Below are 22,730 nucleotides of genomic sequence, written 5' to 3' on the forward strand. Positions count from 1 at the left end.
TGGAGTAAAAAAGCCAAGATTTATTTAAGTTAAAAAGTATATAATATTTCAAGTAAGAATCCATATCTACAATATGAATACCTTTATACATACATTAGCAACTGAACTTTTTCCTGTAGACGTAAACGGAGCTGAACTTGACTCAGGGGATTTTCTCTGCACATAGGTTTCTTGAGCTTTGAAGTCGAACCTGTGGTAGTAAATAAGAACAAAGAGCATTTGTATTATGTAATGTGGACCAATTACTCCAAGTTATAGTCTGTACTTGCTTACACTTTCCTTTTCAAAGTTAAAATTGTTAAATAATACCATAAAGCATTATTCTTCAAAATAACTGTCTCCATAGGTTTATACAGGAAGCTCTGAGGAAATCTGAATTTTAATGACATTTTATGAATTCATATTTTATGGATATTATAAAGTAGATTTGACACAAAAAAGGTTACTTGTTTCTCTTCTGGGGAAAGCACTCCCTCTACTGCCACCAGCTGGTACTGCTTATGCTTTAATCCACTGGGGAATCTGCGGAGGTGCCTAAGATTGCCAGGTCTCAGGTCATTTCCCAAAAACCTCTTCATGTCCTCTGAAGGGCAACCTGGGTCAAATATTAAAATACAAAGACTTCCATTCTTCTTCTCTTCAATCCCCACAATTGAACGACTATGACCTGCAGAGACAAGAACAATTTTAAGCTGAACATAAATTTTGATCAGCAAAGAAAACGAGAACTGTTAAAAGCCAATAAGAACAGACGAATGTTTTGATATAGTAAACAGTTCAGATTGAATCACATTTGGTGAGAAGAGCACAAACAAGTAGCTAGTCCACCTAAAACATTCATGAACTCTCTAACTAGTAGCATTTCTTTTTCTGAAGTACTGCAGAGAACTGAATTCGGAGTACAGAGACTTAAAGGAAAATCCTGGTTAATCTTATTTCCTTGCTAATGATGTTAGGTTTATGAACCTCATATAGATCTGCAAGCAAAAGTTTCTTTCCTTCGGGAAAACAGGCATTTTTCCTCAAGAACTGAGTTTACTCATATTTTCAAAGGATGTGCACACTTTCACTTACAAGTGCACATTTACCTTGGTGCTGCAGGTATATTGGAGGCCTGGTGGTCTGGACAACCCTGGGAGGAAGTCTTGCTGCTCTGCTTGTGGCCACAGAATAGTAGCTCCTGACCCACTCAAAGAGCCTGGGATGGGTGTCAGAGGGGCCTGAGGGCCGGTGGAAGTCAACAATGCGACACCTGTTGAAAGAAATCAAAAGAAATCCCTCTTATCGTTTTAAACATGTGCCCATTACTCCTGTTAGAATTGCTCTGTTTTAACTGGCACAGTCTTTGTTAGTTACTGGTCCTTGCTCGTGCACTTGCTGTTGCACCTCGCCCGTCTCGTGAAGAGCCACTCACTTCACCCTGAGAGATGTCAGCACAGAATAGATTTCGGTGGCTCCTATCCAGGCGCGCGAGCCCTGCAGCTTGTGGTTGAAGTGGTAGGCTCCCTGGGGATCAGCACCTTCTCTCCAAGCATCTTCAATCATCGCCTGCACTCTTGGAATACATGGGACTGCCCCGCCTCCGGAACAAAGAACGACATAAAACCAGCACATGTCACCGAGTCCCGTTTTCAGCTTCGGTGGTAGAATCGGTTCATAACATTTCTCAAGAAACTGATAAAAGAGATCGTTATTGTTGAAATAATGTTGAATAACTACTGAATAACTCTAATCAGTTATCCATCCATGTCCTGTTCAGGTTTAATGGCTCAAAGTGTAAAACACAGGTTGTATGGTTCAGTTTTCTGTTTTTTGAGATGATTAAGCATTGTGAAGCGCAGAAATTGAAGATGTAAATTTCATATGCGAGAAAAGCCCAAACATTTCCTAAAGAGAAACAACTAATTTTTTTAAAACAACTGGTTAGTTAGGCAGTACGAGTGAAACCCAGCACAGTCTGTATTTCTCCGGTATAGTCTATATAAATACAGTGCTTCTTAGCATTTTGCTTCCAAACTTTTATGGAGAAGTTCTCTCATCTTCATCATGATGCTCAGATGATTCTTACAATGTTGTTACTTAAGTACTGTTTTTATTAAATACACAACTGCTGGTTTTCATTCCTGAAGAACATAATTACCTAACTGAAGCCTTAGCCGAACTACTGTATAAGTTTTTTAATTGAACACTTGCAAGGTTTTTTTTAATCAGAAGTTTAGGATTGTATTTTATTTATAAAATACAGTCGTTAAAAGGCACCCCCTAACATATTAAAGAGCTAAATATAGTCAAACAGTTTAAATTATTATTAATCATTTTTAAATGTATGGAACAAAAGCCAGCAGGTGTGTGAACCTCTAGGACCTGAATTGGGAATCCCTGAAATAAGAAACTAAGGGCAACCTGTTAGTAATCTGTGGGGAAATACTGCCACTTTGGAACTACAGACAGAAGATGTACCCTGGAAATAGTTTCTTTTGAAGTTACTAGATCAGACACAAATGTAACAAACATCTGAAATTGATAAAGCGCACAGAGGGAGATGCAGATTACATTTGAGGCAGTCCTTGTACAGATCCATCTTCAGAAGACAGGACAAAAGCATCTGGAAATTCCTGTAGCCACATCCCCAGCCCTTATCTCCAGCAGAAGAGTGGAAATGATCTGTTTCAGCACAAAGCCACACATGTGCAGTGTCTCTTCCTTCTCTCTGATAGTATTCATATAATGCTCCAATTATACCTACAACATAAAAAAATAATATTTCACTGAACCCTGGCATCATATATCCCAGAACCAAATTCAAAAATGCCTATTAATAATTGATAAACTATGAATCCAATAATATGCACACAATGAATCCTTACCTTAATATATATATATATTCTATGACTTGTTTTCAAAAATGGGACTGAATTTCAGTTTTAGAAGTTCAAATGATTCTGTTCACTGTGTGGTGCTGGACTGGCATCCTGTCCAGGGTTGATCCTGGCTGGTGCCCACAGCCTGCCAGGCTAGGCTCAACAGGACCCTGCAGTGGACTACCTTCTTATAGAACTTGAATGAACTCTTCATGACTTGGGGACTATTGTGAAGAGGGAACTATTTTTGAATACTTGTTGAAAAGTATAAGAAAGTGGAGTGCACTTAATTCCTAAATACTGCATTATAATCGACTTCATTTCATTAGTGCTTCTATAATTAAAAGACATAAATTCTGGAAATTTCACAATTTTACAAGTCACTAGCAATGCTTTTTTCCTTGTGAACTACAAATGCAATTTTCTTATCGAAGACACCCACACGTATTTTGTACCTGTACAAAGACATTTATCCTACATTTCTGAAATTGAGGGGAAAAAAAAATCAAAATCAATATTTAATGTAATAACTAGGTTGCAATTCAACAATTTTTCAATATAGAGGCAGCTGACTGTACTGCAAAACCGTCATTTAAGTAGGTAAATGTTACTGTAAATATTACAAACCTGATGTCCTTGTTTTCCCGTCATCTACCCCAGAAGCTAGGGATTCCATCATTTCTGCTTTCCTTCTGTGGAACTCAACAGCTGTCATCTGGCCACGGAACACCGCCCTCTCCATGTTCCGAACGTGCTGTTTCTTATATCCACCACTGCCATCCAAACCAAACTGCGCCTGTCACAGAAAAAGGAGCAAATAGTTCTTAATCGTATACATCTACAGAAAATGAATTTTGGCTCATTTGAATATTAAAGCAGGGAGCTTGCAAAAGTATTCACAACCTTTGTACGATGTCCCATTTTGTGATCCTATAAAATAATGCAGAGTTTTTTTTCAACATTTTATTCAAAACCTGAATACTCACTCTGAAAACTGAAGACTAAGGGTAAGATATGTTGTAGTAAATACCAGCAAAAACGAAAGAAAAAAAATCCAGAATTTGTTGATTACATAAGCTTTCAGACCTATCAACGCAATATTTGGTAGAAGCACCTTTGGTAGCAATAACGGCCTCAGGTCTTTCTGGGTAAGTCTTTACCACCTACTGACTTTTTTGTGGATTATTTTTGGCAGATGCACTCAGACTCTCTCACGTTGCTGGGGACTGCTTATAGACAGCAGTTTTCAGGTTTTTCCCACAGATTCTCAAACAGATGCAAGTTATGACTTTGACTGGGAATCAAGGACATTCCCTTTCTGATTCTTAAGCCATTCCAGTGTAACCGTGATGATAGGCCTTGTTTTAGGTCTGAAGCAGGTTTTCCTCCAAACTTTGCCAGCACTTTGCTCAGTATATATCAGTCGTGACAAACTTACATAAGACTGTTTCCCATCTCAGCAACTGAAATCTGTAACTGTATCATGTAATCTTTAACTCCAGACTGACATACCTAAACTGCTTCTATCATTCCCAGCTGCTCAGATTGGAGGAACATCTTAATAACAGCTTAATCTAGGCAGCATCTGGGTGCCTTCCATTTCTTACTGACTGGATTTATCATATTTAAAGAGGGACAGGATGGTGGTGCAGTGGCTAGTTTTCCTGCCTCACACCACTGGGGCCTCAGGTTCAGTTCTGGACTTGGGGTGATATCTGTGTGGAATGTGTATGTTCTGGCCCATGTTCACAAGGGTTTCCTTTGCGTGCTCTGGTTTCTTCCAACAGTACAAAAACATACTGTTAGCTTAGTTGGTTTCTAAGAAAACTGGCCCTGGTGGAGTGTATGTTTGTCTGTCTGCCCTGCGATGAACTGGCTTCCCGTCCAGGCTACACCCTGGCTTGTGCCCTTGCTTGCCAGGATAGGCTCTAGCTCCCCCCCGACCCTGAACTGGTCAGAAAATACATGGATGTTCTAAGAGATATTCATTGCCTTTGAAATGATTGTGTACAATTCTCCTGATCTGTGCCTGTGTATGGCCTTCCTGGTTGAACCAGGGAACCAGGTTGCTTAAAATTAATTACCTGACTGAGACTTTACAGAGATTTGCTCTGAAATTATGTGAACTGCTATTATTAAAACCAGACAGAGGCCACTAAACTAAATGTATGGCTCATTAAGATACGTTGGGGAATATTAATTTACTGCGGGTTTGTCACAGCATAGGGTTTGGAATACTCATGCAATCACGACTTTTCTTTGACTGCGTTGTACAAGTTATGTACATAAGAAATATACATGAATTGCTACTTCAGAGTGTCACGACTGCAATCTTTAAAGCGACAAATTGTAAAAACATTGCAGGGGTCTGAATACTTTTGCAAGGCACTGTCGTGGGAAAAACAGAGCCACAGCATTAAATACTGTATGAAGTGTTTTAAATAAAATGATCGATGCGTCTATGAACTTTTTTATGCTACAATATATGAGTTTAACGTAAGTTAAGATACATGAAAATAACTTTAAAGCACTTACAACAACTGAATGACTGAAGTCTCACTCTTCATTTTTTAATGAAAAGAGTGTGTGCTCCAATGCAATGCTATGTTGCAGATTAAAACACAATAACCTGCAGTTTCTTGAATTCCTCGGCTTCTCGCCGTGCCTCTTCTTTTCTTCTTTGTATTTCCTCTTCCTCTTGTAGCTTCATGGCCAAACCCAGATCGGAAGGGGCATTCTCTAAAAGAAAATGAAATCAAATACAAAAGAGCTGGAGAATTTTAATGACTACTGTCTTGAGAGTTTGCATTTCCAAAAGCTCAGCTATTAGTTTTTCATCCTGAAAGCACGCTGTACCTGCAACCATGCTGTTTTCCATAAGATGGAGGTCAACATGTTCCTGCAGGATGATGCTATTTCTGAAGATCAAGGAACAAAAAGGACACTGGTACAGTTTTCCTGCGTGACTCTCTAGAAATAAAAACATGCATATCTGTTAATCAATACAGAACTTTAGTGCACAGAAGATATGAAGTTATACGGTAAAAAACACTCAAAGTATAAATGTTACATTTTACTTTATGTTAATGTGAATAGTTACAAGGACTAACAAGCAACAACACAACAAACCACTAAATTTGTATTCACTGCAGCTACTATGCAAATGGAAGCATGTGTTATTTCAGTACTGATTTTTACAGTACCTAAATCCCTTCTACTTTTTAAAATTAGTTTATACCTTACAAAGAACCACTGCCTTCTAACAAATCTTTTAGCTTTGATCCTCAGAGTACCTAAAATACAAAGAGTGAAAGTCTACCATATTTGATATTTTTTAATTTATATTTTGTTGTCCACTGCTTTTATTGAGTCTTGCCCACAGTTCTGTCCCATGAAATTCATCAGCGTAATTAACATTTAAAAAAACAGAATAAATTAACCAGTGGAATGTTTAGGTCCTTCTGCTCAAATGGCTATTCTTTAAACCTATTCTGCCAGGAATGTATACAGTAATACTAAGAGGGCAGCTGAATACTGAGCTTCCACTTTAACATCCATCACACTTACACTACAGGAATGCCCATACATACTTGAAGTTGTATATTTTGCATTTGCTGAGTCACTGGCTGAGCAGTATGCTCCTGAGAGCTCAACTGGTTCCTCGTCTCCATCAGGATCCTGGAGAGCCATGCTTTCTTCTCCCGTTTTCACTGCCTGCTTACATATAAAATAAAACGTTGCTCTGTTGAAAGTCACGCTGATCTAAAACACCACTGGCAATTCCAAAACCGGTTTTATTTTATTTATTTTTTTACTTGATTTGCAGGGCTTTTCCAACTTGTTTTACGTTTTGTTTCTTAGAGAAGGGAACATATTGACAGATCTTCAAAACTAAAAAAAACTAAATTAGGAACTATTTAGCATGACACAGGACATTACAGTGCCTTGCACATTTTTCATTTTAGTTCAGGTGGGTAGCTGCATCAGCATATGCAGTCTGCAAAGGAACAAGTAATAGGTTTATTCCATGCTGAAAAGAGAAGAAAGAAAACACAACGTTTCGGCCTTGGAAGCTGTTGCATTTAAGCCTTCAGTCATGGCAGTTTGAAGCTGCTATTAATCTGGTATACACCCCAGCTACTCCAGTATTACATAAATCAGTGGTTCTCAAACTTTTTGGACCAAGTACCATCCCTAATCCACCCAAAGCATCCAAGTACTACCTACAAGTCATCATCTCATAGGAACCCCAGAAATTCTCAATGACCAACATGAGCGGGCGTGCACTCACACTCACACATACATATAATAAATATTATAATAATAACACTTTAAAGGTGGCTTCGCAAAGTGTTTTACAGAAAAAAAACAGTAACAACAACAAATAAAAATAATAAAAAACACCATTTCAGTTAGAGGGGTGAGCCTGTTTAGTCGAGCAAAGCAGATGTGAATTAATTTTTCGAGCCTTGATACAATTCACAACAGTCTAACAGATTTTAAATCGTCAGGCATTTTCTTGACTGCAAAAGTCTCACGGTGGATTTTGCAACGCGTCCATTCATTTCTGCTGCAACCTCTCTAATTCATGCATTTACACCGCTGTGTTGGCTTGTCATCGCTCAAGCACCGTCTGTACAAACTCAGACGCATTTTATCCAGTCGATGCCATTCTCTTCGATAAATTCATTCAGAAACTGAAATATGTGCACTCCCATAGTTCCTGTTGGTAGCTGTTTACAGGACAGAAAGTCCTCATGGGACTTGCCCTCAAACTCGTATCTAACGTAAACGAGCAAGTTGGCCAAATCGACTACAGACTCATCTAATCGCAGTGAAAAACATCTGCTCATCTTAACGCGCTCTATCAGTGTACTTTTGATATAATCCTTCATTTCAATAATTCTATGAGTGACCGTGTCTTCCGGTGGGCAGCAGGTCGAGCTGTTTAGCAGCTTTTTCTCCACATATAATACACGTCAGCTCTTTTGCCAACGGTAAATAAGGTTCTTCAAAAATAGTGTGGCTTCCCTGCTTTAGCAATCCGCAAGCTTGCATTTTTCTGCGTTTCCGTTTTTATTTCCGTATTTATTTTAAGTTTTTATTTCATGCGCATGGGAGCAAAACACAGAGACGCTCAGTGTATTTTTCTCAAATTAACCTAGTACAGTTCTTAAATATTTTTCTGTTATCTATCACGCTTTCCTGTCCTCACAAGATTACCAGCATTCGTAGCACGTATTTCTATGCATTCCTGTACTTACAACATTGGCATTGGTCCAAAATCATGCACATTCTCCTACCTCCCATACAGTAGCTTTTTTTTTAAATACAATTGGTCACTTGCGTCCATAGCACGCATTCCTATAGAGTGGTATAGAATTACAGAGTATCTCTTGTGTCCACTGAAGTATTAGCGCGCACTGTATCGTATTACGTAGGCTGCATATTTGACACGTACTAAAATACAAAATATGAAAACCCGTCCCGATTTTTCAGCGCACACGACAGTTCAAGGGTAATTTGGCGTATTACCTGGCGGCACTCCGTGTACCACTGCAGGTACGCGCACCACAGTTTGAGAACCACTGACGCAAATTATTAAAATATGAAAAAAAAATGGAAAGGCATGATTGCATAAAAATTCAAACCCTTTGCTGTGGCAAACCTAAATTAATTTAGGGGCATAAAATTACCTTCATGAGTCACACAACTAGATCAGTGACCTCTGTCCGTGTCCAATAGTTGTTCACAGTATTTCAGAAAAACTATATATACACCTCTGTGAGGTCCCTCTGTCAGGGACATGCAAAGATTCAATCTCGGAGCTTTCAAAATAATTCAGGAATAAAGCTGTCTAAAGGCAGAGATCAGGAGAAAGGTATAAAAACATTTTAAAAAACCTTAATATCTCTTAGAATGGTGAAGCAGAACATAACCAGTTTGGAGGGACAGACATTGCCTAGATCAGGCTGTCCCTCCAAACTGAGCAGCTGGGCAAGGAAGAAAACTGGTTAGAAACACCACTGTGAGGTAAACGCTGACGCTCCACAAAGGAGTATGTATGGATCAGAAGAAAATATTTCATATCCAACACGGAGTTTGCAACAAAGCATCTAGGCGATACTGCAACCATACGGCAAATCATTGATTTGTGATTATTTTCTTCAAAATCTCTGGTCCCAATGTGGTCCGACACATCAGTGTGCAAAGTTGACAAGTCTTAATAATTAAACAATCAACATATTTTAGATTTTCCTATTTAGTTGTTGTGGATAGTTACAGTAACGTATCTTACCTTTAGAAGTCCTCAGTGTGAGTGTTCAGGTTTTGAAGACGATATTAAATTTAAAAAAGTAAACAATTTTGTGATTTTACAAAATGCGACAATATGAAAGGTGCTTTAAATCAAACCAAAAGACAGTCCGAAACTTTTACTACTTATGATAATAAACCCAAGCCAGTTTACATGTTTTGTTTGCATTTGCAAAATTGCTATCTGGCGCAAAGCTTGACACAGGAAACGAAGAAGAAAAAAAATAAGATGTACCAAAGATTAACAAGCTTCCATTATCAAAATTAACCATGATAGTGGATTAAAAAGGTTCAAAAGGTTATCAAGTACATCTACCAAAACAAGAACTTAAGGAAAACAAATAAAACATTACTCCTGGGACATTTTTTTAATAAGGAAGTAAAAAGTTAGGGGGATTCTGTTGTGAGGATCAAAATATATGAAAACATATATTTTAACAACATCTTTAAAAACTCATTATCTATGGATACACTTATTATATTTTTTTCCAACTTGACTTACCAAATGATTGGTTGGTCCTTCTCTATCCTCTTTCTTTATTTTTTCTCTTAAAATGCTTTTAGATGTAAAGCACGGTTCTTCTGGAAAAGTGAAGAAAAACATAATGCTGATATAGCCTTTTATTTTATTGTTAGAGAATATACAGTTTGAAGCTTGAAGAAGCTACCTGAAATGAATGAAAGGAAAGCAATACAAAATGCAAACAATGATAGGCTAAAAGTGTAAAATACACATAAAGGGATGTTATGTTATACTACTCTTTCAAAGTACTGTGTATTTTGGTCACCACCATGCAAAACATTTTGCTGCTCTGGAATCTGGAAAATGATATCTTAGGAAAGGGCTCCTTCAAGAAACAGCTGAACGAGATCCCTGGATCAATAAATTACTATTAATCATGGTAAATTAGTTGAATGTCCTACTCTTATATGTAGCCATTTTTCTGTTCAGAGAAGAACTGCATATTTTCACTCACACTGAGAAAGACAGCCCAGTGGACTTCAGAAAGAACAGTGAAACACAAACATTGGGACATGAATGGAGACTGATGGGAAGCTCATTTAAAACTAAGAACAGGAGGCACGTCTCTACACAAAGGATTGCGGGAGTATGGAAAAATCTACCTAGCCACAGCATTCTTTGAGAAACTTCTGGCTGAGATCTACTAAAAAACAATCAAACTAATGGACAAATGGCTTCCTCTTCTTTGTGAATTTTACGTTCTAAAACGTTTGAAGATGTAAAACTTCCGGTAACTATTCTATCACTCCAGGAATAACCCAGTGGAGTCAGCTGTACAGACCAGTGGATGAATATAAAATTATTTATAAAACTGTAAATAAAAGAATGCCAATAATTTCTTATAATTTACTGTTAAACTGACCCGCACGCCAGAAACACAATGGATAATCGGGGCAAAAAAAACTACCCAGGAAAGAGTTGCAAACTACAAAAAAGACTAAATTTAAGACCGGGAGTTACATACTAGTTAAACAAAACTGACATTTTAAGGAACGCGCAGGATCCGAGAACCCTGAAGGGGACTGGAAAAGTAGCAGTTGCCTAATAAAAAAGTGAATCATCACCTGGCTTTCCATGGCCAGTACACTGTTTAATGTTCTATAAAGGACATACTAATACAGTATCTTACAATTACGGTTGTGCTAACTATACCTTCAGTGTGTTGTTCTTGTAGGTGGAGCTCAACGTGCTCCTGCAGAATGTAACAATCGGCGCAGACGAGGGAACACATTGGACATGGGTACATCCTCTCTTTATAACAATAAGAATAAAAAAAGATTAAAATACAAAGGACACATAGTTCTGAGCAAAATAGACAACATGCCTAGCTGCTAATGCAAATTGTCTGCAAAAAGGGAAACGGAAAGACCAACTTCTTGCACTTATGCAGTCATAAACTTGAAGAAGATTCCACGCTAAGAACCTACTACAGCTTTGAAGTTCAGAGACACCAAAGTGAACAATACTGTCAATACTGTTCGGTCCTATTGTGCTACAGGTTTAGAGTACTGGATCAAAACTCCACAAAAAGCACTGAATGGGAAGAACTCTGTTAAATATCTACTTATCTATCCGATGCATCCCTAAATGCAATCTGCGTCACACTGAACGTAACTCTGTTAGCTCCTAATTCCAGGAAATGCAATCCAGACGACAAGTGTTTGCAGCAGAGTAACAAACACATACAGTAACAAACCCGGTGCCTGCTGGGAACTTCAAATCTAGAATAATGAATAAATATTCTAGAAAAAATCTAGAAGAAATAGTATTATTTATGGCACTCTTCTTATTCGTGCAAGGCCTAGCTGTTAATAAATAACTTGCAGGGTTTTTTTTTAATTTCACACTTATTTTTCCTTCTTTGATCCATAAGGAAAATGCCAGATACAGATGGTTAGGAAAGGAACTACATGAGAGACAAGCGTTATTACAACGCTGCTATACAATACCTACCTTTCTTGGGTGAATGAATGCGTTTTTGTTTTGCCTTTACTTGTGGTCCTGAGCATTCCTTCGCCACATGCTCCCGTTCGGATGTACATGCTGCGTGACTCACAACTCTTTCTGAAGCAGCCATCCCAGTTTCTCTCGGCGTTTGGGGGACTTTTGTGGATTCTCCTTGATCTTGTATTTTTAATCCATTTTCCTTCCATGTAAAAGAATCCTTTAGCACGTGTGCAGCATCCTGAGACATACCAACTACATGCTTTGAGTTCTGGGGACCTTCAGGATCGGATACTTCCATAGTGTTGTCCGTGTGGCCAGAGGTGGATGCTTCTACCACCTCTATATCCAAACCTGATTTAACCTCTTTCCGAGCGGAGGTCTCTGATAGCTCAGTGTTATTCTCTGAGTGGGCTATATCAATATGAAATAGCAGTTCATCGTAGGTCACACCTGACAGACAGCAGATCGGGCACCTAATTTCATTTTCCAAATGGCTGAGGAGGAGGTGAGTCTTCATGTCAGCTTCAGACAGCCCCTCCTCACCACAGATTTCACAAGCAAACATGATGTCAGCCTTCAATTATATCTGAAATAAAAAATAAAGCTGCGTGATCAGATCTTGCCACAGAGGTACACAATGACAAACATCTGACATCAACCTCTAATAACAAAAATAATTTACAAAAACTATAAATCCGTTAATAAAAAGCAAACAATGTAAGTGTCGTGCATTATTACACAAACCCTGACTGAACAGAACAAAAAGAAAATAAAGATTGAAAGATGACAGTATTTTAAACTTTTATAACATTATACCACGATGGGTAATATTGGTTGGTTTTAAACACTGTAATATATATTCCACAGTTCTGGCATAATTTACAAGTAGTAAGAAATCTGTGGAAAGGACACAATACGTAGAAAAGGTTAGTTCAAAATGAATTGTCATTTGTGCAGCATAAAACACGACTTTCTGTAGGCCTAGGTGTTTGTATGGACATCATTTACATATTCTTGACACTGTAAAAAGCTCTAAAAGGGCAGTAAAATGTTAAATAATACAGTCACAGCTTAGAAATCATATCAAGAGATGTTACAGAACCTTAAAATGGTACAAAGCACAAGATGTCATTTACATTAAGTGTACAGCTTTGATAACCAAATAACAAAAAAGGATATTGCTACATTGGAATCTCTCCAGAGAAGTTAAACTTAACAAATTCCTGGGTTGAAGTAATGATCTGATCTGCACTGACAGGTTTAAAGAGCTTGACTTTTTTTGTTGCTGTTCTGTTGCTGGACGTCTTCCAAATAAAAACACACAGCAGAGGACACCAGTGGAAATGCATCGTGAATTGACATGAGCTGGAGTCCGTATCTTAATAATACTATTCCCAATAGCAATATTATTTTCAGACTTTTATCCAAAGCAACTTACAGATGCTTGACAAAAGGCGTTTAACAGGAAAGGGTTTATGAAATTAAGAAATGGATTACGTATGCAAAATACAAAATACGTACGAGACTCAAGGTGCAGTTGGACCAGAGACTGCGAGGTTTCATGGTCGTTTACATAAGCACACAGTGTATATTTCGGTCCTCATCCAAAAACTAATTGAGTGTTATTCTGTTACATAAATTGTATACGTTTCAGTTAAAAAATATTGACACATGTAATCCGAAATAAGTACTTATCAGTAACTATGAATTAAAGAATAGAAAGTTTCAACAAATTCGCTCCTGTACCCGGACACCACAACATACTGTACATTGAAAATATGATGTTTTTAAAAGAAATCTCTTAAAGCTGAATCAAAACAAAACAAACAAAACAGGATTGTTGTCATTCACCGCGGCGTGAATGACAACAGTCCTGAAGAACCAAGGCCAAGAGCTAACCGGGAATAACAATGCATAACAAAGATAAAAAGAATATAAATAATTAACACTATTCCGCGCTTTTCTCCGGAAAGGTAGAGAAGCATAACAACTTAAAATCATCTTTAAAGACACCGAAAGCTCTGAAAACGGATAAAAACAGGGCAAGAAATGTGCGCTTTAATTTGCCTCGCTTCCTCACCCTTCTTTCTCGTATTTCTACCGCTTTGATCGCTGCCGCTGTACACTCACTATTGCAGCAACAACACTTGCGTTTTCATTTTCCATTCAGCCGACTCCTCTCTTCCGCACGTGAATCCCACCCGCCCGGGCAAGGCCGCGAGCCAATTGAGTGCAAATACGTCACGTCATTGGCCGTGGCCATTTGAGAACATGAAGGTGACGTAATGCGGAATCTCGACGCTTGGGAAGAAATAGACACATTAACCCTCTCTGTGCACTGTTCGTACAAAACACGCTCTGTAGCATGCTTACACTTTTATGTTATGAGTAAACCGTGCTCCGAGAGTATTCCCTGTGTTGGGAATAAGTGCTAAAGTACTCCGTCTACCTCCTGTGTGGTCAGGACGGGACTCTGGCGACTCAATGTCCCTGTGTGTAATGCTGAAGACGGAGGCATCCTAACCCAACAAGTCTATACCTCATACTTCTTTCATACTATTTCAAAATCTCGCATTGAAGTATCCGTAACGCGCGGAGATGCTTTTACTAAATCTCTGATCGGGTCAGGCCTTTAAATTATGTTCTGCTTTTATTATAACACAGTGTCCCTGTGCAATGCAGGCGTTTTCGTCTGTCAGAAAAACCTGCAGCAGTCGTGGATCCTGGATCTTACCGAGCTCCAGCGCTGATTGGCCACAATCTCCTGCTGACGGACATAAGGGGGCTGCTGGGAGTCCTCTGTGCAATTGACAGAGGTGCGCCATATTGCGCTGAACTGTGTTAGCAATCCTGGTGAGGCAGTGCTCGGAAATAGAGCTGCGCAATTACTAAGCACGCAAGGCAGTACATGGGTAAGCGCTTCCTAACCCTTACACGGTCATCGTAGTCACTTGTTTGACAAGCGGAGCATGCCGTGCTCTTTAAGGTACACGGGGGAGGCCAGGCGCCAGGCTGAAGGAGTTTCAGCTGTTTATTTACAGTTAAGGTGGCTTTCGTGGGAGGGGATGTAACTAGAAAATCTGTAGTGCCTGCAGTTCTGAGCTCCGGTGTTAGGTGGCCAGTTGGCGGAGGGTGTAGGCCCCAGAGGCTGGCAACTGGCTCGTAACCAGGCGTTTGGGGTCACTGGAAGTCCTAGACAGGCTGTGGAAGAAGATCTAAAGGTTGGCTGCGGTCTTGTATTTTACCTTGGTTTTGTTTAGTGTCTTGTGATACTCGTGAGCACGCCTGGTGCAGCCCACCTGAAGACACAGGTAACCGTGGTCTTTAAATGTGTTTGCCATTTGTCCTGGAATCTTGCCGACTTGCGTTTTTTTTAAATAAATTGTACGCGGTATGTAATTGTCTCTTTAGGTTAATGTTGAATATCGTAATTTGTACCTATTATGATCTTATCTGGTAACGTCGCCTAGCCTTAGTTCGTACCTGTGATGGGTCTGGTTTGAAGTGTATCGTAAATGTACAGTGACCGTATGAACAAATAGTTGATGGGCGATGACGGGTCAGGCAGTGATGTTTTTCGAATAAAATAATTGGCATTGCTCTAAGCGTAGGTTCGGGTTTGTGTTCTCCGCCGAGTTAACGTTATTTGGCTGACAGTTTTGGTCCATTTGTACCCATTTATATAGCTGGGCATGGGCAGGAAACAGTTCGAGTTAATGATCAGTGCGCAACATCGGTGCCTCTCCCGGAATTTGAACCCCTCAAACTACTAATAACGCTGTTTCACATTTCTACCCTTTCCAGTTCTTCTACCCAACAGTTCTCCTGTTGTTGACTGACGACACCCCTGTCATAAATTCTGCAAATGTCGCTAGCTGTTGCTGAAGGTCACTTAAGTTTAAAATGTCACTATTTTTGGTGCATTAAAGCTGTCACTTAATATTTTCACTTTGTCTATGATCTACGCTTGTAATATCTAGACTGCATTCTTCGAAGCTGAAATGGCTTTATGTATTTCAGTCAACTTGGGTATACTTTGAGTAAAATGGGGGGGAAATTACCGGTAGTGGTTTCCCAAGGTAAAAGAAAGTGAAGGTCCCAGAGTCGCTTGTGTACCAACTTGTTAAAGAATGTTCAACGCCCCCCCCCACACACACACACACCAAAAAAAACGAATGAAAGGTCTAAAAGGGAATCTTTTTTGTGGAGACTGAAATGGGATATCACTGTATTACTGCAATATGAATTGGTAACAATTCCACCATAGAGGTCTTCCCTGTAGTTTTGGTTTTTACACACATTTTACAAACGGATGTACATAGCGTTCATTGATGCCAGAATTTCAGCAAGCTTTGGCAGAGTCTTGTGTATACATGGTCTAATGCAGACTCAGTCACTGGTGGCACGTCTCTGCCACCTTCCCAGAAAACCAGCAGCGTGTCCTTTTTCGTTTGTGTTGATGCTTGCTGCATATTGTCTCTTTCATTTTCCCTGTGGCTCCCTCCTGTTTTTTTTTAACTATCTGGTGAGAAGCCATGACTCCTAATTGTTACAAGTGAGGAAGTCGTTTGTTTCTTCGCTTTCGTGATCTGTGATAACGTCAGATGTGTTGGATCAGTTTGAGTCGGGTGAATCATGTTTTGGTTTTGTAACTTTTACTTTTTACAGGATGGGGTAGTTAGTCCCACCTCGAAGTGCGATGGAGGGGCTGCCTCCTTAAAGCGTTCGACCTAAATTGATTTCTGTTAGGGTCGTCTCTCTTAGCCTTTGAGGATCCCTCCTCTGTCCACAAGGCAGTGGATCCCTGTTGGTCCGTGGGCCCTTATTCTGTATTTTTGGGCCACACTGCTGTTATGGTGGGCTCCCCCATCCGCCCCATGGGGGACACACTCTCTAGGGATTACAGGGTCCTCAAAAGATGGATAAACGATGTTGAAGACCTCAGAAAGCTGAGAGTGAGAGGATGGCGAAGACTGGTATGGGGCCGAGATGCGTGGAGGAGGCCAGGGCTCTACAAGGGCCGTAGCGCCATGCGGCTAGTTAGTTAGAGTCATGTGTTACAGTGGAAAGATGAATGGTGGTAAAGACAGTAATGATACATCTCAAACTTTCTCTTATTAATGTATGGGAAATTCGTTAAATTACCTTTTATTTCTGCTGTGTATGTACACTTGATTTACTTGTTACGTGCCCTGGGTGCTATCTGTGTGGAGCTTTGTATGGGTTTCCTCCAGGCACTCTGGTTTTCTCCCACAGTCCAAAGACACTGGTAGGTTAATTGGCTTCTGGGAAAGACTGGTCCTGGTGTGCGTGTGTGCGTGCGTGTCCCGTGATGAACTAGAGTCCCACCCGGGGTGTTCCCCGCCTTGCGCCCATTGCTTCCCGGGATAGACTCCACCTCCCCTGTCTCCCTGAATTGGGAGAAGTGCTTAGTAAGTGTAGGGATGTGTTGTATGTGACTGAAAGAAAGAAGTGAGGTCTATTATGAGGTTTACAAGTCTAATGCTGGTCATCTGCACCTCAATCCCTTTTTCCCCCCCATGAACTTAAATATTCATTACATGTGATTTCTTCAGCCAGGGGGCTTTCCAGGAGTGAACCCCCATGTGAAATGAGGGGAAAGGTGTATTGAAGTGCACAAAGACACTGGGACGCGTCCACTAAAATTTCACCGTGAACTTTTTTTATTCTCTCCTCCTGAGTCTATTCTCTGTATTCAAACCAGACGCCATGGCAAGCCCCGTGAAAGACAACTGCCGAATGAAGAGTTACAAGAACAAAGCGCTGAATCCGCAGGAAATGCGCAGGCGAAGAGAAGAAGAAGGGATTCAGCTCCGAAAACAAAAGCGGGAGGAACAGGTCGGGTCATTTCCTCTTCACTTGGAATGTGTCCTCACCCTGTCTTTTCCTTGCCTGAGTGGAATGTGAACTGCAAGCTGTGCTAGTTATAGTGTAATATTTATAGTACCTATTAAATGAATGTTTTTTTATAATGGGTTGAGTTTGTACCATACAGAAGACACTGTCCCTCTTTTTTTTTGTATACATAATGAGAAGGATTTCTATTTCTGCAGCTGTTCAAGAGGAGGAATGTTTCCCTTCCTGTTAATGACGAATCGATGTTGGAAAGTCCAATTCAGGACCCTGATATCAGCTCAACGGTACCTGTTTCAGGTGTAAGTTATTACATGCCGCCATATATTGAGGCCTCATGGTTTTTTGATTGTATTTAAAATGTTAAAGCACTAAGCTGAAAATCAAGCATGTTTATTACACCTAGATTAAACATTTTTTCATTTTTAATCCTCTTGGGGGGAGAAACGCCAACTGAGTCAATACTTAACTGAAGAATCCCTACTTTGAGCACAGGTTGAGCACTGTGGTTTAGAATTCGAGACAGCTGGGCCATGTAACTCATTCACTGTCCGCACCTTAGTAATTCAGTTGTGCTGCTGATGGTAGTATTGAGATTGGCTGGCAGTGCCCCTTCTCGGGTGTGTAGGGACTTCAGTGAAGGACGTGCCCCTTGTCCAGTCAGTGTCGGCTCTCCTGCAAGGTGCTGTGGAGCTTGAGGCCTGCCAGGAAGATGAATGGCTCAGTGGGTGAGCAGACTGGAGGAGCCCCCCCCTGGCACAGTGCAGTGCAGGAGATATTGCTGTGAACGAAGACAAAAAGAAACCGTAGGCAATTCCAAAACTGGAGGAGTGTGAAAAGCCAAGCTGAGGAACAGCTATACGATTCCCTAGAAATCAAAACTGTTTTTGAAAGATCTAGCGAGTTATGCGATTTTCCTTTAAGCATTATTTAAGTAACTTTGGGGGGGGACATCACATTCTTCTCAAAACAAATGTGAGTAGTGTTCGTGCTGGATGGTTTATATATATTTGTGGATAAACTGCCACATTTTCATATTGTGGTTGTCCGTTTACGATCCTGGATTCTTTACCTGGTTCCAAGCCTGATAGTTTTGGCACTTCTGTTGCAGTGTATTTTTTTTTTTCCCTCCTACTCTTATTTGATCACTGCAGGTCAGTGAAAGATTTGGCTGGCTGCTGCAGTGGAGTGGAAGTTTTATCTTAGCCTCCGGTATATGTTTCCGCCTGGTGCATGGGCTTTACTTCCTCCTCTCTGTGGTAGATGTTGCATAAACTTAAATACATCCTTAGTGTGTTCAGAAGAGACCACATTTCCATTATGCATATGCTTCTAATTTTTATTTGTTGTTGTGAAAGCTGTAAAACAGAATGTGCTCTCTGTTGTGGTCATGTTTTGCCTTGCATGTGTGGTGTGCTGTTGCAGGTTGTATCTGTGCTAATTGTGCTTTTAATTTTGTAGGAAGGGGTGATAACACCTGAAATGATTCAGATGATTTTCTCTGATGACCCAGATCAGCAATTGATAGCAACTCAGAGATTTAGGAAATTATTGTCTAAAGGTAAGGGTTAGTTTATGATAAGCTGTGCAAGTTACTAATGCATTAGTGTCACTTTCTAATCTTTAATCATTGTAATGTTTAATAACACTTAAAAACAAACTTATGTTTTTCTCATTTTGTTAGTAGGCTCTTAGAAATCAGTTTCTTAGTTTTGACATCAAGTTTCTTTAATTTTTTGTATTTTAATGAGCAGAAAGTCAAGAGAAATGTTTTTAACTCAATACACTTTCAACCACAAAATGTCTAAAAGGATTTAAACGCAGTGTAATGTCATTTTTTGATGCATGAGCTAGTAGTTCTGATATTTAATCTTTTTATCTTTTAATCAGAGCCCAATCCACCAATAGATGAAGTCATTCTTACACAAGGAGTTGTAAACAGATTTGTAGAGTTCCTCAAAAGAAGTGAAAATTGTACATTACAGGTATGTTACTAGTAGTGACGACCTCTCTGCTATTTACGCTTTCTTGTTTTTTGCTAAAGGAGGCCAACTCCAAGTGTGCTTCGACTTTTACCACATTTAGCATGCTAATCCAAGTTGTCCACCTGGCCGTATATATTTATAATTTTGTGCGATCCTTTTCCAGTTTTTTTTTACAGTAGATGATGACTGGACACTAATCCTCTTACTTTAGCTAGTTCTAGTTTTAACACGCATATGGTTTTGTACTTTTGGAAAACAAGACTATGCAAAGTTCTATGCAAAATATGTCAGGGTCATCCAGATCTGTTTACACGTAGTTTAATATGCATGAGCATCTGTGTTGGGCCCTGCATGTGCACAACTCCAGGCAGCCAAATCCTGTAGTTTTGGTTGGTATTGTTTCCCGTACCTACTTTTAAGTCAAAAGTGCTGCTCTTGTTGCAACAGGCCATATATAGCTATGCATACACATGAGTAATTGATTTGCTAAGTTGTGGTATATGTAAACCTGTGACTTCTTCTTTTAAAACTTTTCATTTTACAGTTTGAAGCAGCTTGGGCTCTGACAAATATTGCATCTGGAACATTCCTACATACTAAAGTAGTTATTGAAACTGGTGCAGTCCCAATTTTCATTGAGCTTCTCTCTTCAGAATATGAAGATGTACAGGAGCAGGTAACTATTATATACACTTCTGTTGATGTCTCTATAAATTGTAAAGTCATATACTGTAGATCTCCAGGTAGTGACTGGAAACTATTGTAAAGTTTTTCCTGTTTGAAACGGCGGGTGTTTAGGAATGTAATACTGCACAGGTAAAGTGGGACAGACCCTGCATTTGTGGCAAGAATTTGGGTCCTGTGTCCACCATGATAGCAGCCTGACCTATGTATTGTGAACATTTATGAAGCTGGCATCCAAGCAGTAACTGAATTAATTTCACTTTGTGCAGGCTATCGCACAAACTCTTGTTGCTCAAAAGCCAAACTTTACAGGTGGTATATTAGTGCCAACAGGATAAGTATCTGCATAAACCAAGATGGCAGCCAGACTTTTTTTTTGCAGCCTGTAGTACTAAAGCTTCTTAACTTGTTGGGTATAATTCTAGTTTGAGTTTTCCACTTGTTTACTTGAAGTTCATCAGTACCGTTCATGTGAGTGGGTAGGAGCTTGGTTGAATTCCTGATTGCTGTTTTCTAGTGAACTGGAAGCTTTCTTTAGGGAAAACTTTGCCTTAAGATATTTGTTTGAAGTGCTTTTCTGCATAACCTTTCTCAGGCAGTCTGGGCATTGGGGAATATTGCTGGCGACAATGCGGAATGCAGAGACTATGTGCTAAACTGTGGAATACTTCCTTCTCTTTTACAGTAAGCAAGCTATATCGGGCTTTGTGTTTATTCAGACAAACTGTTAGACGAAAAAGTTAAACATCTTCTAGAAACGGAGGCGACTTTTTAGCTTGGACAGTGTCACTTCTGGTTGTTAATGCATGTTTTTTATTTTCAGTAGTGCTCCTGTATTCCATGTATGGTAACGGATAGCACCCCTTGAGGCAGCTTAGATTCTTTTGGAAAAATTGTTTAAACTCATCTTATGGTTCAGTGTGATGAAATGTCTCGGCATTTGAGGAGGATTGTGTACACTTACAAAAATGAAATGCTCATTAAATGTATGTGCTGTTGGTCAAAATTGATGTAATCTGGGTAGTGATGGAAAAAATTATCAAACCTTTGAATGCAGTATTTTTATTAGTGTTAATAATGTTTTAACAGTGTTGTCACCCATAGACATTGACTTCTATTATTGTATTTTTAGAGTATGTGAATATTAATTGCCGCTTGCATACATTAATATGACATTTGCCTTGATTTAGATTGCTGACAAAATCCAGTCGGCTTACAACTACAAGAAATGCTGTTTGGGCACTATCAAACTTATGCAGAGGGAAAAATCCTCCTCCTGATTTTACAAAGGTACGTGTCACAACAGCATCAAACTTTCTCAATTAAACAAAAGAAGCAAGTTCTTTGAGTTGAATTTTTTCCCAATGTGTCGGATGCATGGTGATAAATATTTCATGTATTTACATCTGGGGATCAAAGATGGATAAAAGCCTTGAACTTCACAAATGTTGCAAAGGCCTACATGAAAATGGTATTTTTACCTTGTGTGGTAAATTGTAGCACACCTCTGGACTAAAGATGTTGAATTCAATGTTAGTCTAGTATGAAAATTCCACTTCTTAATGCAGTTTGTATAACAATGTTTTTGATTTAATAATACTACATTACAGAGTAAATAACTTGATAATTTGTCTATTAAAGAGTTAATTGTTTTGACCTTCGACAAAGATTATAACCTTTGGTACTAAATTTAATCTTTTATAATGGGGGGGCCCCTCCCTCCCTCTTTTTTTTTTTTTTATAGGTATCTCCATGCTTGAATGTGCTGTCAAGACTACTTTTCAGTAGTGATCCAGATGTTTTAGCAGATGCATGCTGGGCTCTGTCGTACCTCTCGGATGGACCCAATGATAAAATTCAAGCAGTAATTGACTCGGGCGTATGCAGAAGATTAGTGGAGCTGTTAATGTAAGAAGGACTATTTTATCTGTTTATATAAACTGTTAATGGTTTTGAAACCTTATTTCAGAGCAATGCTGTCCTTGTAGTACAGTACTTAAAAGTTACATTAATAGTAGGTCTTTCTTGTAAACGTGCTGTAAGTTTGAATTATTTTAATAAAACTCCCATTGTTGTTTCACAGGCACAGCGATTATAAGGTGGTATCTCCTGCTTTAAGAGCCGTAGGGAACATAGTTACAGGAGACGATATTCAGACTCAGGTAATGATGCATCAGACTAAAGGTATTTATTTTGAAGAAAATCTTTGGCAGTTAAGTGTTAGCGATTCCCCTGATTTCTTCTTTCCCTGAGCAACTAGGTAAAACCTCAGATCTAAAATAAAATAGGTTTGCCAAGGCTGCCAAAGAGTTTGTTTCAGGAATGTCCCAAAGCTTTAGAAATTAAGGACCTTGTTAAAAAAGGAAAGATTGTAGTTGCTGATAGAAAGTAAAAACGACAAAAAGAGTTGATGAGAATATGCATGGTGCGTTTGATACCCTGATGTAGTTTTTGAGCTGTAATAGTTTATCAATATTAATTTTTCCTAATGCCTCTAAAAAGTCTTTCATATTGCTTGGACTATAAAAGGGAGGTCTAAGT

At 39.3% G+C, this 22,730-nt stretch overlaps 2 protein-coding genes across 4 annotated transcripts in view; one reads left to right on the plus strand and one right to left on the minus strand.

The window, feature by feature from the left end:
* On the minus strand, positions 1-14,430 carry zufsp (zinc finger containing ubiquitin peptidase 1). 3 transcript variants are annotated; one of them, XM_015355889.2, is made up of 13 exons: positions 14,381-14,430; positions 11,653-12,232; positions 10,852-10,950; positions 9,679-9,758; positions 6,452-6,578; positions 5,718-5,831; positions 5,491-5,600; positions 3,489-3,657; positions 2,554-2,742; positions 1,415-1,580; positions 1,089-1,252; positions 447-667; positions 1-190 (listed from the first exon to the last, which is right to left on the minus strand). In XM_015355889.2, the coding sequence occupies exons 2-13, from the start codon at positions 12,209-12,211 to the stop codon at positions 143-145; spliced, it is 2,046 nt and encodes a 681-aa protein (XP_015211375.2). In that variant the 5' UTR covers positions 12,212-12,232; positions 14,381-14,430; the 3' UTR covers positions 1-142. The 3 variants fall into 3 exon arrangements, with proteins under 3 accessions (XP_015211375.2, XP_015211367.2, XP_015211380.2); XM_015355881.2 differs by lacking the exon at positions 14,381-14,430 and adding an exon at positions 13,727-13,887; XM_015355894.2 differs by lacking the exon at positions 14,381-14,430 and adding an exon at positions 13,727-13,886 and having other exon boundaries at positions 6,452-6,575.
* kpna5 (karyopherin alpha 5 (importin alpha 6)) overlaps positions 14,430-22,730 on the plus strand; it is a 14,936-nt gene continuing 6,635 nt past the window's right edge. Inside the window, exons 1-10 of the mRNA XM_006626282.3 lie at positions 14,430-14,558; positions 17,372-17,505; positions 17,721-17,822; positions 18,982-19,081; positions 19,411-19,505; positions 20,050-20,181; positions 20,785-20,873; positions 21,380-21,479; positions 21,934-22,097; positions 22,273-22,351. Of these exons, the coding sequence (XP_006626345.2) occupies positions 14,555-14,558; positions 17,372-17,505; positions 17,721-17,822; positions 18,982-19,081; positions 19,411-19,505; positions 20,050-20,181; positions 20,785-20,873; positions 21,380-21,479; positions 21,934-22,097; positions 22,273-22,351 (999 nt within the window). The 5' untranslated portion in view covers positions 14,430-14,554. The remainder of the gene's footprint in view (positions 14,559-17,371; positions 17,506-17,720; positions 17,823-18,981; positions 19,082-19,410; positions 19,506-20,049; positions 20,182-20,784; positions 20,874-21,379; positions 21,480-21,933; positions 22,098-22,272; positions 22,352-22,730) is intronic.

Source organism: Lepisosteus oculatus, chromosome 2 (assembly GCF_040954835.1).
Source record: "Lepisosteus oculatus isolate fLepOcu1 chromosome 2, fLepOcu1.hap2, whole genome shotgun sequence".
Classification (NCBI taxonomy): Eukaryota; Metazoa; Chordata; class Actinopteri; order Semionotiformes; family Lepisosteidae; genus Lepisosteus; species Lepisosteus oculatus.

What these genes read in the sequence shown, in the direction of transcription:
- zufsp (XM_015355889.2), bottom strand. Translation starts at nt 12,211, where the DNA reads ATGTTTGCTTGTGAAATCTGTGGTGAGGAGGGGCTGTCTGAAGCTGAC. An exon ending in AGGAATTCAAGAAACTGCAG is followed by an intron (nt 3,658 to 5,490) that starts GTTATTGTGTTT and finishes TTTCTGTGACAG; the next exon opens with GCGCAGTTTGGTTTGGATGG. An exon ending in TTTCCCCAGAAGAGAAACAA is followed by an intron (nt 191 to 446) that starts GTAACCTTTTTT and finishes TTACTACCACAG; the next exon opens with GTTCGACTTCAAAGCTCAAG.